The sequence below is a fragment of the Triturus cristatus genome, chromosome 3_2 (assembly GCF_964204655.1).
Source record: "Triturus cristatus chromosome 3_2, aTriCri1.1, whole genome shotgun sequence".
Lineage (NCBI taxonomy): Eukaryota > Metazoa > Chordata > Amphibia > Caudata > Salamandridae > Triturus > Triturus cristatus.
This window is the reverse complement of record NC_140584.1, coordinates 878,903,663-878,920,388: the sequence shown is the minus strand read 5'-3', so window position 1 is coordinate 878,920,388 and position 16,726 is coordinate 878,903,663. Positions and strand designations below refer to the sequence as shown.

Sequence of the window (16,726 nt, the reverse complement as noted above, 5' to 3'; positions counted from 1 at the left end):
TAGAGTGCTGCATGAAAGAGGGCCATATTTACAAGGCCATGTTAAGTCACGTAAAGTGGCTTTGCGTGGTATGTAAACATGGGCCAGCAGACAGCGCCATCGAAGCATCAATACAAGTGGCGCTAGGGGCTTGTAAATATGCCCCTTAGTAACCACTTCTCTGATACAAATATTAATACATTTATTTGCACTTTATCAGTAAAGCTCAAAAGCACTAACCAGCTGCAGAAGGCCTTCATGAAGCACAAGAAGAGGATACAATCTTGCCCGACAGCACTGCGGGGGCGCCCTGTGACGCATCTAACACCGAACAGTGACATGCACTTCCTGGATCACTTGCGGTCCCTCCAGAGGAGACTATTCCACCTTCCAAAGGAATTTCCTTCCACTACTTCTCTCCTGCCCCTACTGACTGCCATTAGAGCACGCTTGCCTCCTCCTCAGGGTACCTCACTCACCTTAGAAATCTGCTTGAACTGGTCGTTGGACTGGCATTTCTCTGCGGTCTCCAGGGCCACCTTGTAGTTATCCACGAAGGCTTTGTAGACGCTGAGTTGGCTAGCCTGCAGGAGAGAGATAACAGGTCCCTGCTTATTATTCCATCACTCAAGGACCAGGACATGCCTGGGCGCGAGCAGCAACACTCCCTCCCCCCATCATCCAACCCCATGCATGTATCAGAGCCTGGCAGGCTCCATGGAAACACACACGGATTACAAGCATTGGGGACCTGGGGTCTACACTACCGTCCTCCTCGTAGCCAGAGACATGCAAGGAGGGAAAACAGCGGAGTTAAACATTCTTTGCCACTCCAAGACTTTCGCAGAGGAAGACTCGTTTTAGGAGTTAACATTGTGCCTGTGGTGCAAACCAATCAGTTTTCCATCCTGGGTCTCCGCCTCCTACATTCCCTCTTCTTGTTTCGGACGGGCACAAAGACACACACTTCAGAGCAAGCCCCACTTAAACTCCCGGCAGATGCTGGGACAGAATGGACCCACGTCGCAGTGCTGCCCCTGCAGGTGCTATGGAATATTTGCCCCACGTGGCACGCATGTACCCGCAGATGCTTCAAAGATTGGGCACACAGGGCACTCTGTGGCCACTGGTGAGGGGACAGGTTATGGCCATAATGCACATCTGTCCCCACAAAAGGTAAAACAGCAGATGCTAGCAAAGAATGCACCCACAATGCACTACTGCCCCCAGGTACGGCAGGCCAGATTGAGGCTACCAGACGCATGCGTCTCCGCAGAGGCTGGGGCGCACAGTGGTCCTCAATGCGCTTCAGTTCGTGTAACTGCGCGGTAAATTGTAAGCATCGCACGCTCTGTCCGCTCCGACGCTGGTCATTTCGGTACCCCAGATGGTTGGACAGTTTGTGGGACTTGGGCACAGAGAAAGACAATGAAAGAGACTGGAGAAAGAGAAACAACAAGAGAGATACAAAAAGACACCGGGGTAAAGAGAAAGAGTGAAAGACAAGGAGAGAGAAACAGAATCAGAGAATTACAGAAAGATAGGGAGAGACAATTGGCCAGGAAGAGAGTCACAGAAATACAGCAAGACCGGACACAGAGAGAGAGTTTAAAGTAGAAATAAAAGAGAACAGCAAAGTAAAAGAGGTAGGAAAAGAAATACAGGGAGAGAAATAGAGAGAGAGACAGGAAGAAGTTGACAGGGTGAGAGGCAGCAAAAGGAAAACAATGAGAGGCAGGGAGAGACAAACGGGGAGGCAATACAAGAATAGACAGGTAGAAGACAACTAGAAAGAGAGAATAAATCGATGGATAGGGAGTAGTAGGGAGAGACAAAGTGACAGGGAGAGAACTGCTGAAAATTCTGGTTTGTGAGATGAATGTGTTCCCACTTGTGTATTAACATTTGTCGCAGGTGTTACCGAGGCCTCTTAGTTCTTTGATGTGCACCTGTGTGATTCTTTGCCACAATACCACCACTTCCCCGTGCCCCTGCTGAAAGCTGCCTGTGGCACAGGGCACTGGCCGAGCAGTCCTAGCCCCACCTCGGGCATCCATGAAGAAAGCAAGGGTTACCCCCAGCACTGTCCCTCCCTGCCCTCCCAGGGCACTGCACCTACTGCTTCCTGTAGGCGTGGAAGGGCGGCCCCTCCACCCCCCTGACAGAAGTAGGAGGGCTCGGAGATCACCTACTAAGGAGGTGCCTGGTTTCTGGAAGAGGTTGTCCAGGTCGCACTGGTTGACGGGGCCATGCCCTCGCTGCAGCCATGCTGCACCTGGGGGTGGGGTGCACGTGGGGCCGCTGACAGCGTTGCTGTCCTTGATTTGCATCTGTATGCATTAGGGTCAGGACGACCAGTTCTTTGTTTTGCCATTGGCCCACCAAAGGCCACCACAAGGGAGGGAGTGTGATGTGCGGGGCCGCACCAACCTCGCCCTGTTGGCAGGTCACAGCTGTACAATCCACCCTCATCAGCTGCGGCATGACCGGATGTGCTTAGCGGGCTCTGCCAGCTTGCCTCCATGCCACTGAGAAACATTAAACCAACAGGAATTGGGCACCTTTACTGCGGGAACACCACGGTCTTAAAAATCAAAAAGTGCCCAGGTGCCTTGTGCTATATAAACCCCGATCTATCTAAACTAACTTCCATCAGTAGCTATAAACAAACATTTGTATTGCACCAAATTCTAATTTATTCATGCACCCATCCATCCATCCACTAATCCAGGTAGCCACTCAAACTCGCTAATCTGCACATTGATTCATTCTTGTATTGACCTGCTAATCCATCAACACGAAAACGCACACACACTACAGATCAACAAAGGAGCCAGCCCGATTTGCTTTCCGAATGCTTGATTATTAAGCGTAAACTCGTCACAGTTCATGCTGTGAGGTTTATCCCTCACCCCAGAGAGATAAACCTCGCTTTCATAACTTGAAATAAATACATTTTCCCTTTTGCCCCTGGAGAAGGCCGTTCTTATGCCATTTGTATGACTTTGGCAGGTCCCTTCTCCCACAAGACTACAACCCACTGCAGACTTCGCCTGTCAGATACCAAGCACCAACCACCCCAATACTCACAGAAAACCACCACAGAGGAGGGTTTCAGAAGGAAGCGAAAGACCAGGACTCGGCAATTAAGACTAAAGTAACTAGGACAAGAAAACCTCACCGTATTTAAGTATGTAACGATGTTCAAAGCCGGCAATCTGGCTCCAGACACCCAACAGTGACAGGACACAGGTACTCTCAAAAGGGAACAGCCTGCACGCAAATAGAATCCCATCAGGAGGCCGGGAATATTTAGTTGATAAACATGAAAAATAGTGAGGTGGAGCCCACCTGGCAGTCTGACAATCAAGGCAGCAGCTCTAGACTAAGCCCACAGCAGCCAGTCTATGCCAAGAACGGTGAGGACTATGACCCGTCACACCACCAGAGGAGCACTATCAGACACCAGACCAAGGGGCCAACGAATACAAGAGAAGGCCAGCATGGTGGCCCATCGAAGATCTGGAAGCCATAAAGAAGGTACATGCCAAGGGCCCAACCAGAGAGAAGGAAGGCCCTTACACCTATCAGAGGGAGAAACCATAAACTTCAACTGGGAGAAAAGCAGGACTGACCACTGGCAAGATCAAGTCGTAGATAAACAGGCAATAAACCACAGGTACAGAGTAAGAACAAGCACGCCAGGGGAAATGCAGAGAAGGGGCAGTAGCCAAAAGAACACCGACAGGACCAACTGGAAGAGAAGCATTAAAGGAACGGTGTGCACAGAAAATCAACAAGCCCACTCGAGAAACTGCAGCGAATGAGAAGGGGTCATGGAGAACCCAGGCCAAGGATCAGGCGCACAAAAAGTTACCCAGTCCAAAAGCACATCAGGAAAAAAGCAGTAGCATACATTCATTGGAGGTGTGAGTACCATATAATCATAGGAAGATGCAAAAATATAAGAGGGTAAGCAAGGAGTGGCCAAACGGAAAGAGGGCCCAACCTTGCAGTCAAGGGACAGAGCTGCATTCCTCCAGGGATCAGAGAGCCAACCCCTCAAAGAAACCATCCCAGAGGAACCAAGCAAGAGGACGCAAGGACAAAGGACAAAGCCCAACAGAAGAGACCAGAAGAGGGCAGTAGAAAAAAGCTCCCCGAGTCTAAAAACAGAGACCCTACCAAAATCCCAGCAAGGTCCCCCCAGCATCGATGAGTGAACTCCGAAAGGCAACCAAGTGGGGAAGAACTGTGGAGCCGCTAAATCGAAGAGAGCATACGGAGTCAGCAGAGGTAACCCCACCATCACTGGCGGAACACAAAATGCTGCCCTCTGCAGAATGTGAAGAGGGACCCAAGTCTCCCATATCGCACAGATATTCATTAGCCTTGTGGTAGAAGGGGTCCCCTTAGAAGGATTTTGGGGCTCCTGGAGGGTTGGGAACCCAACTGCATCACAGGGGCTTCAAGGCCTTTTGTTATGTCCCTGCCCTCAACACCCAAGAGAAGATAGCCCAGGTGGACCATAACCTGAAGCAGGTTGCCTAGGAACCTGTATGTGGACCCTCATTAAGTACAGGAGCAACCAGAAGGTCCCAGAAAGCAGCTGGAGTAGGAAGAGAATGGATCTCTCGACGCATGGGCACAGGCAGAAGTAAATAACAGGCAGGCGATCTGAAGCCTGGTAGAAATCAAAATCCTGTAAAGTGGAGCACTAGAATCAACGTCTCGGCACAAGGAATGAAGAGACTGTAAACAGAAGTCAAAAGGGCGAACGCAGCACCACACCAAGTGCCAAAAGATCATGAACGGCAGCTAAGCCCCAGCCCTCGGAGCCATGGACCTGCAGTCTGCTCAATACAGAACCCAGGCCTCAAAGGCAATAGCCAGGTTTGAGGAACGTTCAAAGAAATGTATGGAAACACTTGAACCTGAAAATATCAGGGCACACTCAGACCACCCAGACCTAGAACAGCAGCACACCTTATTGTTGTTGCAATAACAAGGCCTGAGCATCTGCATGCACAGCAGCACAGACTCACAATATGGGAGCCCGGCCCTTTGCTAAGCAGGCTGCGCTGTCCTGGACCACAGCCAAACTGCCCCCTGTCTCAAGCCACTTAAGTGATGATGAAGAATAATAAAGTATTCAACGGGACGTGGTTCCGGAGTCTGTAACCAACCTGGAAATCTAATTGTTAGGGTGAGACTCTCCGTGTATGCCACTCTGCTCTCATGTCAATAATCCAGATTCATAAAGCACTTTGAAAACCTAAGTGCTAACAAACGTGCACACATAGTCCTATTTATGAGGGAAACATCCTGTTGTTGATTCACTCATGGATATGCATGAACATGTAATCACAACACTGTTATGGCTTCCTTACTCAAGCTACCATTAGCCTCAGCTCCCGAGCTCTCAATTGTGCCCCATTAGGAGCACCCTCCCCCAGTCAGAACTCACTTATACCTTCTCTTTGCCAATACTAGTAAAGGTAATTTCAATACAACATTTTGGTAAAGCACAGAGTTTACTAATGATAAGAAATTCAAAGTCTTTAATTATATAAAATATACAATGTATCATATAGCTAAAACCATTGGCAACCCCAACATTTCTCAGAGATGAGACCTATTGGCTTTGACGTTAATTGTAATACTGTGGATTCTACGGATAGATTGGGACTATGAGACACAAAGAATCTAGGAGTAGAAAATTAATTCTGTGACTCCTGTTGGCCATTTTTAAAGAAAGAATTGCTGTGGTTGGACATCTGCCCAAGGAAAGGGGCAGCGCTGTATATGCAGCTCCACGCATGCGCTGTCTTAGCCTTATACATCTCTGACCTACTCTGAGAAGCAGTTTCAGGCCCGGTCACAGTTGAGAATCCATGAATTAGGAGTAACAGTTTCGCCATGAAGGAAGCTTGATTTCTACTTTGTATGCTACTCATGCAGCGGAGGTTCTGCTACTCGACCACGTCCAACAGGAAGTGGGTTTTAAAACACAACAAATGACGAAGGGGATTTCCAGCTCTTGGGCGCATTTGGTAGAAGTGCTTCCTCTTGCTAAATCATGCAGACTTAAGCTTGTCACCATTTAGAAAGTTCTGAAGGGGCGAAAGAGCGTCACTGGTTAGAGTTCATCTTCCAAATATAGCCTGTAATCGTTAACATGCAAAGTGCACCATTTGCACGCACTGGAAACACTAGCGGCCGCTACTAGCAGCTCCGCTCAGCAGGCCTAGCACGGTCACTGACATGAGAGACCAGCACGCCAAAGACTGTTAAAGCAGCACTGCAATCCCTGGCACTTCCGGGAGTTCGTAGACCCGTCACCTTCGGCGAGATCAGTGAGCTGGAAGTCTGGACGTGAGGGAGGAGCGCGAGACCGCGCGAGCGTGCAGGATAGGGGCTGTGCGAACACAAAGGCCGGGGTAGAGGCGCGAGTGTTTGTGGGAGAAAGCAGGGAGACTGCAGTGTGTGCACTGGCGTCAGTGTGCCACAATGTGCAAGAGAGGGAGCAAGTGTGCAAGAGTATGAGCGACCTCCTTCTGTACAACAGACAGCGACAGCCAGTGAAAGAAGCCAGCTTTGAAGCAGAGAGCCGAGGTCTGAAAAGTGGAAGTGCGACTGAAGAGACAGCGGCAGCAATGTCTGGGGTTGGAGCATGAGCCCCTCAGCTGACGGGCCCCTCCACAGAGAACCAGCTCATAAAGTATTTGAAAGCAGCTGCACCCAGACTAGAACACATCACAGCAGCTGGCCACGGCATCTGGGCACAGGTAGAAAGGCAGCTAGTCTCGAGTTACAGGACTTCAATGAACAAACAAGCATCGACTAAAATCTGAATGTGTCACGTGTGGAAGTGGTGAAAATGTGGAAGTGGTGAAAATGCAGAAGTACCTGCCTTCCCATTTGTTAGTGGAGAAGCAGAGTCTAAAATAGTAGAAGTCATGAAAAGAACTTCCCAGAAAAGCACTCGCAAAGGCAAACGCGTCAGGCTAGTCTGATGCCTAACATTAGTAACCGATAAACACCTCTAGAAAGGAATCAAGGCAAAACTACGGCTCTGAGTAGATCCGACAGCTGGGCCCACTTCCATGGACTGCCTGATACGTCTAAGGCCATCAAGACGTCACGGAGTTCATGAGGCTTTATTTGCATGGCTAGATGCAAAGGATTGGCGCGCCGGTATCTAGAACAATGACAAGTAGGAAGGCAGTCACAGAAATGCAGGTGGCCGCGGCTGCGAGGGAGATCACCAGACTTCTACAGATGATTCCCCAAGAAATTGCTCACTGTCTTGACCTACCATGGGCAGGAGGTAGTCACACAGAGGTCCATCAGACATCTGCCCTAAAAGGACAGAGGAGTGCACAGCACCGGTGGGGCAGAAGGAGGGCACGGCATCCATGGGAATTTATTTTTCCTCAATGGGGCTAGAGAAGCAGGCGATTGCCTACCTCCCCGTGGGTTTTTCAGGCATGTGGTGAAGGCCAGGATACAGCCGGAGCTGTATTGCATAGCTGCCGGTGGCATTTGGGAGAGGTAGATTGCTGTGGGCAGGAAGTTAGGAGTCTCTTTCTGGGTAAGTGGGGCACATCGGTCACTAAGCCAGGTAGGGACAGTTTTGGTTTCAGTGGATCAGCCAAGTGAGTTTTAAAGTAGCAAGTGGCGAGGACAGGGTTATGAGGGCAGTAGGGGCCCAGCTGGAGGCGGGAGAGAGGGATCTTCTGACTTTTCTTGGTATTGAGATCGATTCTGTTTATCACGGAAGCAAGTTTACCTGAGGATAAGAAACAGGCGTAGTTGTAATTGCTGGTCAAGGTGTTGGGGAAGAAGGTGCAACTATCTGGTATTCAAGTGCTGCTAAAGCATCTGCATTTTGCATCTAGGGTACTACAGGCAGGAAGGACATTTTGTAGGAGCCCAGGTCATGGGTAGCCGCACCACTGGCTGAGGTCATCTGCAAGTGAGTGAGTGGATTTCAGGGTTTGGAATCCATTTTTGAAACTTTTTATCCAGTTTCCCCCCTAGCCTTAAATATATGTGACAAATTGTGATATACGTCCTAGTAGCATACAATAGGCTAACCAGAATGAGCAGAGATGGCTCCTCTGAAGTCCGCAGAATATGCAGGGAGGGGGCAGTGGGTTTTCTTTTTGACATTACGGTGTCAAATCTTGCCTGCTTGACGGGTCTAATGGATTCATATATAACATTTGAGGCACACTTGAAAGGGGAGATAACAGGATGCCAAGAATATTATTCTGGATCCACTGTCTGGTTGTTCAAGGACTCTGATTTTGTCCTACCAGACTTCGGTTTCCCGTGTTTACGCATAACCTTTAGGGAACACTTGAAAGGGAGGAGAAGAGGATGCGAAGACAATTCTTGTGGATCCCGACTTGTTGCCAAAAGACACTGCATTTTTTCTACCAAACATCTGACTCCGGGTTTTTGTAGGTACAGTGGCTGCCTCAAACTGGATTTTAGTATTTGATGTGGGAGGACACTAGGATTACCGTAGCACCCTTCACCTTCCCCACCCCAACACAAACACATGTAGCACTCAGAGTCAAACTTTAGAGTGGCTGAAGACTTTCTCCAACTTGTAAATGTGCAAAGTGAGTCGAGGTGGGCAAGGGAACATCAACCAAATTGGTTTGGTTGTACCCAGGAGTCATTCTTACCCACTAGCTAGTGCCAGGCCTATATGTGGAACCTCCAGGCACCCACTTCAGATACTTCATGACCTCCAAAAGACCAGAAGTAGACTTAACTTGCTCTCTGTGACCTGAGAGCAACCCTGAAGGACTGTACCTGCCTCCTCTTATACCCAGGACAAAGACGTGGATTCAAAGGGTCATGAGGTTGAGCGCCTGTTCAAGGTACAGGGATACAGTAGGCTACACCCTCACCAACGAACCCACTATCACTAGAAACAACTTCCATGACGACATGAAGGCCGTCGGCACCTAGATGAGAGACAGCCACCTCAAGCTCAACTCGGATAAGACCGAAGTCCTTATCCTGGTGCCCACCACCTCTGCTTGGGACGACTCCTGGTGGCCAGCAGTGCTAGAACCCCCCCTCCAACCTCCCCCACGCAGATCACGCACGGAACCTCGGCATCATACTGGACTCCTTCCTCACTATGAACCGCCAGATCAAAGCAGTCTCCCCATCATGCTTCTATATGCTTCGAAAAACCTTCAGATGGTTCCCCACTGAATCCAGAAAGACTGTTGCATACGTGCTCATCAGCAGCAGACTACTATGTCAATGGACTCTACGCCAGCATCACTCAGAAGCTCCTCAGGAAACTACAGAACGCTCAAAACGCCACAGTCCGACTGGTCCTCAACATCCCCCCCATAGCCACATCACCGAACACCTACGAGAACTCCACTGGCACCCAGTCACCAAAAGAGTCAAGTTCAAACTCCTTACACATGCCTACAAAGCCCTCCACAATGCCGGACCAGCGTACTTGAACCACCGCCTCTCATTCCACATACCCAGACTCCTCCGCTTTGCCCAACTGGCACTGCCCACGGATCCGCAAGACCAGGACGGGAGGAAGATCTTTTTCTTACCTCGCCACCAAGACATGGAACACCCTACTTGTCCACCTCAGGCAATCCCTGTTGCTGACCCAATTTAGGAAGGACCTCAAGACCTGGCTCTCCGACTGAAGCTCAGCACCCAGACAAATCAGCAGCCTGCCCCCGCAGCTCCTCGAGACCCTCACAGACGACTAGTCACGCCTTACAAACACTGATGGATTGATACAAGAAGCCCTTTCCTGAAGTCCCAGCTGACCATTGGCGACTGGACCTGGATTAGTCCCTGCTGATAGCCTCTGCCTGACACACTGAGTGTCTAGGTGCCTCCCCCGAGGTCCTGGGGAGCATTAGAAGTGTATTCCTATGGTTGACTGGGGCTTAAAGGACTACATCAGAAGGTAAATCCTTCAACCAGGACGAAGCTGGTTGGTGTATGCGCCATCATGGTTAGCCTCAAATTGCATGTAGGCCCGGTCTACTGCAACCATAGATTATCATTGGCACTTTGTGCTTTTGGTACTCTCTTCCCTTAAATCTCTAAAATGCATATCTCCAGTTACCCATATCAGATTGTTGCAATTTTCATGCCATTTTGTTAATTTTACTCTATTTTTTTAATTTGGTTTTTTTATTGTTTTGCAATCTGATTTTATAACAGTTTTGATACTGCATGATTACTTTACGCATTGGCCTAAGTTAAGCCTGTCTGCTCTGTGCCACAGCTAACAGGTGTTGAGTTCAAGTAAATTTAGTGACTTTAAGGGTTCAGCCTGTCAAGAGTATGACTATTCCTTACAGTGAGCAGTCATCCACCCCAATTAATAATGTAATTTCTTACGCCGACACAGTAAAGTATTTGTTGATTGTTACGAACAACTGTATCATTTTCACAAACATTCTTGCATTGAGTTTCGTGTAGTGTGCCTTGTCCCCCGTAGCTCTGTCTACGCGAGCAGCAACTAAGCGGGATTACTAGCACCGTGGTCAGAGGGGAAACCCAAGCTCACACTGAATTGCACTGTCTGTGTTAGCAATGAGCGGCTCACAGTGACATGTAATAAGACAATGCCCCACTTCAGACAACTGAATGCACAAAAAAGTGGACAAAAAGTCACACATATGGAAAGTGATTAAGACTTTTAAAAACACCTCAGCCTACGCTTACTCCCAGCAGTATACCAAGGGAAAGGTGGGGGGGAGGGGAGGGGCAGGTAAGGTAGTGCCTAAATTGTAAGAAAAATAAACATTAGTGCAAAAGCACAACATTTTCCTAAAGGCCTCTTGGCCATCATTACTAAATGCTGGGGTTGCCAAATACCAAGGATGCCTAATCAAAATACCACCTCATGCCTTTTACTTCCACCACGCTAAACTTCCTGACTTTGTGAACTGACCTCGCCTGGTGGTTGTCTCTCCTGGACCCTTCTGCAGCTCTGCACGCCACGCCACACCTCGCCGGACCCGCTGCGCAGGTCCCGCTTCGTTGAGGAAACCTGCAAGTGGGGGTCCCGGACTTTGTGCTGTCATCTGGAGGTCTGTTGGGGCTTGCTAAGGGACAGTAGCATGGCTACGAGCGGAGCTTCAGGGACTTTGTTTCCCAGGAGTCCCTGCCTGGCCAACCTGCTACACCTGGCCCGCTCTCCCTGCTTGCCACGCCCCCCGCGCACTCAGTGGGATTTAAGCTCCTCTTTTCCTCTGCCCGGCGGGAACCTTTGTGAACTGACCTCGCCTGGTGGTTGTCTCTCCTGGACCCTTCTGCAGCTCTGCACGCCACGCCATACCTCGCCGGACCCGCTGCGCGGGTCCCGCTTCGTTGAGGAAACCTGCAAGTGGGGGTCCCGGACTTTGTGCTGTCATCTGGAGGTCTGTTGGGGCTTGCTGAGGGACAGTAGCAGGGCTACGAGCGGAGCTGCAGGGACTCCGTTTCCCAGGAGTCCCTGCCTGGCCAACCTGCTACACCTGGCCCGCTCTCCCTGCTTGCCACGCCCCCTGCGTGTGTTTAGCAGTACCAGTCAGCCGCTGCGCGGGAGCATCCCGGGAGAAGCCCGGGACAAGGGCGGGACCGTCTGTGGCCGTCCGGGGCTGGCCAAGGCTGGGCTGGGCCTCCCCCCGGACATCATTGTTTGCTTTTGTAGGTACAGAGGGGCATATTATTATTAACATCTGGCCTCTTGTGTAGCTCGTGTTAATGTCTACCCGTTTAGGGAGGAGCCTGAGAGGGGGGGAGGCGGGGGAACCAGTCGTATCATAGGCACTATGGACCAGTTCATAACACGGGTAGCTACTGTCATAGAGAAGGAAATTGAAATGACAGAGCGGCGCCTTTCCCATGAACACCCTCCGTCCAAAAGGTCCTCACTGGGCTCCTTGGCGCTTGTTCCCTCACCTGTATGCAACCCCAGCCCCCTGTTAACTATCTCCCCCCCCCACTAGAGCATTCACGGGTTGCATCTCTGAGGGCTAGTGTAGATAGGCTGGAGAGCCTGGCTGCCATATCCATATCTACTCCTACTGATGGTATCCGTTCCGACTTACGGCCCTGGGAGTTTATTGTCCCTACACCCTGCCCTATTACTCTTATTACTCGAAACAGTATCTCCGAGCCACCTGACTTGCCTCCGTCGGCCTCTAAGAGTTCAGCTCATACCAAAAGGAAAAGGATTGCTAGCCCGAGGAAAGGCAGCTTTACAAAACTCTATAAGAGACCGAGGAAGCAGGGTATTAGGGCAGGTGGAATTAAAGCGGGTGCGGGTGAGGGGCTGGGCACGAAAAACCCCGGGAGGGGTAAGGGGGGAGAGCATTCTGGCAATATAGTGGAGAAAATATGTGTAGATCCAACATCAGACTGCCTTGTAGCTCCATCTAATGATCCTCTTACAATTGTACAAATAGAGGAACTAATGATATCACTGCTGTCCCCGGTTGTAGAGAGAGTTAAAGGGTTGGGAGAGGGGCTGGATAGGTTTGAGCAGGCAACTCTGGACAATTTTTTTTCTCTAAAAGAACAAGTTACTAACCTTCGGTAACGATGTATCTGTAAGAAACATTAGTTAGTTAGATTCCTCACCTTAGAATATCCCCAGGCGTCAGACTGGATCCGGAAGATTTTTCGTCAGCAATACCCCTTGCGCGTCGCTAGGCGTCGTCTGCGGCTCCGCGTCCGTCGTCGGCGTCGTGCGCCGGGATGACGTCGTCGGAGTACTTAGACGCCGCCCTCGCGCGCTGACGTCAGTTCTTGTACATAGCCTTCCGCGCCAGGAACGCAGAGCCATGCAAAGACCGACACTGGTGCCAAAAATAAAATCTAGGGGCCTGAAAGGACAACCTTAACCCTAGATGTCAGTTCGCAGAACGGGGAGGATGGGAGGGTCGGTGAGGAATCTAACTAACTAATGTTTCTTACAGATACATCGTTACCGAAGGTTAGTAACTTGTTCATCTGAAAGAAACACGTTAGTTAGATTCCTCACCTTAGAATAGATACCCAAGCAATACCATCCCCGGTGGTGGGTCTGCGAACCAAGATCACACCAGAAAGTCCTGGAGGACAGAACGGCCAAAGAAGCCATCCCTCCGGACTTGGCTGTCAAGGCAATAATGCCTGGCAAACGTGTGTAGCGAAGCCCACGTCGCCGCCTGACAGATGTCCTGCAAAGGGACTCCCCGTCCCAAGGCAGTAGTAGCCGCCGTGGCCCGAGTAGAATGGGCGCGCAGCCCAACAGGAGGGTCCTTTTTAGCCAAGGAATAGCAGATTTTTATACACAAAACGACCCACCGAGAGATGGTTCGTTTGTGCACAGCTTTCCCCTTCTTAGCGCCCACGTACCCAACAAAAAGCTGGTCGTCCACCCGGAACTGTTTTGTGCGGTCCAGATAAAAGGAGAGCGCACGTTTTGGGACCAGACGGTGGAGCCTCTCTTCCTCTTTGGAAGGATGCGGAGGCGGAAAGAAGGTGGGCAAGGTGACAGACTGCCCAAGGTGAAATGGAGTCACCGCTTTAGGAAGAAAAGAGGGACGAGGCCGAAGGACAACCTTGTCCGGATGAACAGATAGAAAAGGAGGCTTTGAAGATAAAGCCTGGAGCTCACTCACCCGTCTAGCCGAGGTGATGGCTACCAGAAAAGCAGTCTTGAGAGTTAGAAGACGAAGAGGGCAATTGTGGAGAGGCTCGAAGGGAGCGCACATCAGGAATGTCAATACCAGATTCAAGTCCCACTGAGGCATTACAAAAGGGACAGGAGGGAACGTGTGTGTAATGCCTTTGAGAAAGCGTGTAACCACAGGGGACTTGAAAAGAGAAGGCTGATCAGGAAGCCGCAAGAAGGCGGAGATGGCAGCAAGATAACCTTTCAGAGTGCCCAGGGCAGAGCCCTGCCGGGCCAGAGAAAGAAGGAAGAGGAGAACCTCAGAAAGAGGGGCGGAAAGGGGATCCACAGCCTTTGCTGTGCACCATGCCACAAATTTGTTCCACCGGCAGGCGTATACCGACTTTGTGGAGGGACGCCTGGCTGCCAGAATGATATCACAGACTTCAGGAGGCAAGTCAAATGGCATCAACTGCCGCCGCTCAATCTCCACGCATGGAGGTGGAGGCTGGACAGGTTCGGGTGGAGGACCGTCCCCTGCTGCTGCGACAGAAGATCCTCCCGAAGGGGCAGACGTATCGGGGGATCGGTCAACAGACTGAGTAGCTCGGGATACCAGTATCTTCGTGCCCAATCCGGAGCCACCAAGATGACTTGGGCCCGGTCGCGCCTGATCTTCTTCAGCACTCTGGGCAGAAGTGGTATAGGCGGAAAGGCGTACAACAGACCGCAACTCCACTCGTGACGAAAAGCGTCGCCGAGCGAGTGCCGCCTTGGAAATTCCAACGCGCAGAACTGCTGACATTGCGCGTTCTCTTCGGTGGCGAATAGATCTAACCAAGGCTCTCCCCACTGCTGAAAGAGGCCTTGCACCACTTCGGAGTTCAGACGCCATTCGTGATCCATCATGCACCGGCGGCTGAGTTCGTCTGCTCTGGCGTTCAGAGAGCCCGCCAGATGTTGAACCACCAGGGTGACGCCCTGGTGTTCCAGCCATGTCCAGAGGCGCAGAGCCTCCTGACAAAGGGTCCACGACCCCACCCCGCCCTGTTTGTTGCAGTACCACATGGCGGTGGTGTTGTCCGTGAACACCTGCACGACACTTCCCCTGACAGAGGGAAGGAAGGCTTTCAGTGCAAGTCGGATCGCTCTCAACTCCAACAGGTTGATGTGGAGACGAGACTCCGCCGGAGACCAGAGGCCTCTGATCTCCGCCTCTCCCATATGGCCACCCCATCCCAGGAGGGACGCATCCGTCACTACGACATGCTCCGGTTGGGGAAGGGAGAGGCTCTTGCCCTTGACCCATTCGCGGTCCGTGAGCCACCACTGCAACTGCTGTGCAGTACCCTCCGAGATCAAGACATGGTCGGACAGGTTGCCGTGATGCTGGGCCCACTGAAACTTCAGGTCCCAATGCAGAGCCCGCATGCGCCGCCTGGCGTGATGCACTAGTAGGATGCAGGAGGCCATCAGCCCCAGAAGCCGCAACACTAGCCTGACCGAAACCCGGGATAGAGGCCGAAAGATGGGAATCAGGGCCTGTATATCCCGGACCCGCTGTTCCGGTGGATGGACCCGGAACTGCGCCGAATCGAGAACCGCTCCGATGAAGAGGAGCTTCTGAGAGGGACTCAAGTGCGACTTCGGCACGTTGATGGAAAACCCCAGCAAATGCAGGAGATCCGCCGTAGTCTGGAGGTGGGAGACGACTGCCTGGGGCGAGCCCGCCTTCAACAACCAGTCGTCGAGATAGGGGAAGACTGGAACCCCTGATCTGCGCAGATGAGCTGCGACCACCGCCATCACTTTCGTGAACACCCGAGGGGCACTGGTGAGGCCGAAGGGGAGCACGGTAAACTGAAAGTGCTCTTGGCCCACCGTGAACCGCAGGTAACGCCGGTGGGCCGGCAGGACGGGGATATGGAAATATGCGTCCTGCAAGTCCAACGCTACCATCCAGTCTCCAGGGTCTAGGGCAGCTAAAACCTGAGCCAACGTTAGCATCTTGAACCTTTCCTTTCGGAGGAAGGCATTGACGTTCCGGAGGTCCAAGATAGGGCGCAGGCCCCCCTTGCCCTTCTTGGGAACCAGAAAGTAGTGGGAATAACAACCACGACCTACTTCTGGGCTCGGAACGCGCTCGACGGCCCCCTTGGCCAAGAGAGCCGAAACTTCCTTGCGGAGAAGATCCAAATGATCCCCCGAGATACGGTGGTGCTGCGGTGGCATGGCTGGAGGGGTCGTCTCGAAGGGGAGGGAGTAGCCCCTTCGGACGATTTGCAGCACCCACCTGTCCGATGTTATGGACCGCCAGTGGAGCAGGTGATGGCGAACTCTGCCGCCCACTGGCGTGGTATGGGCCTGAAAGCTCGGACTAGGAAGGCTTTGAGGCGGATGCTGCCGGGGTGGATGTGGGCTGACCACGTCGGCCTCCATTTCCGCCACGGCGGAAGCCACGTCCGCGACCGCGCGCAGGTTGGTTCTGCGGCTGGTGGCTTTGCGGACGTGAGGAGGCGCCCCTTCCTTGGCCACGAAAGGGGCGAAAAGCGGAGGTGTGCGCCCGCGGAGCCGAGAGGCCCAAGGACTTGGCCGTAGCCCGGGAGTCCTTAAAGCGGTTCAGCGCACTGTCCGCCTTCTCACCAAACAGGCGAGTGCCATCAAAGGGCATGTCCATGAGGGTGTTCTGGACATCCCCGGAAAATGACGTGGACCGCATCCAGGCGTGGCGGCGGAGCGCCACCGTGGTGGAAATCGCCCGACCTAGCGAGTCCGTGGTGTCAAGCCCACATCTTATGGCGTGCCGTGCTGCATCCCTCCCATCGGCCAAAGCCTGGGTAAGACGCGTCCGGACCTCCTCCGGACACAGGGGCAGCACGTCCTCCACCGTATCCCACAGGGAATGGGAATAACGGTCCAAGAGACAGGCGGTATTTAAGGACCGCAGGCCCAAACTAAGGGACGAGAACAGTTTCTTGCCAAACTGCTCGAGTCTCTTGGAATCCCGGTCCGGCGGAGCGGTCGGGAAGGAGGATTGGGAAGTAGAGGCCTGGATAACCAGACTCTCGGGGGTGGGGTGTTGGGACA

At 52.0% G+C, this 16,726-nt stretch overlaps 1 protein-coding gene across 3 annotated transcripts in view; it reads right to left on the bottom strand.

The window, feature by feature from the left end:
- Positions 1 to 16,726, bottom strand: part of ABR (ABR activator of RhoGEF and GTPase) — a 1,177,460-nt gene that overhangs the window by 417,093 nt on the left and 743,641 nt on the right. For all 3 annotated transcript variants that reach the window (XM_085649250.1, XM_085649252.1, XM_085649251.1), the window contains exon 5: positions 459 to 563. In XM_085649250.1, the coding sequence (XP_085505376.1) occupies positions 459 to 563 (105 nt within the window). The remainder of the gene's footprint in view (positions 1 to 458; positions 564 to 16,726) is intronic.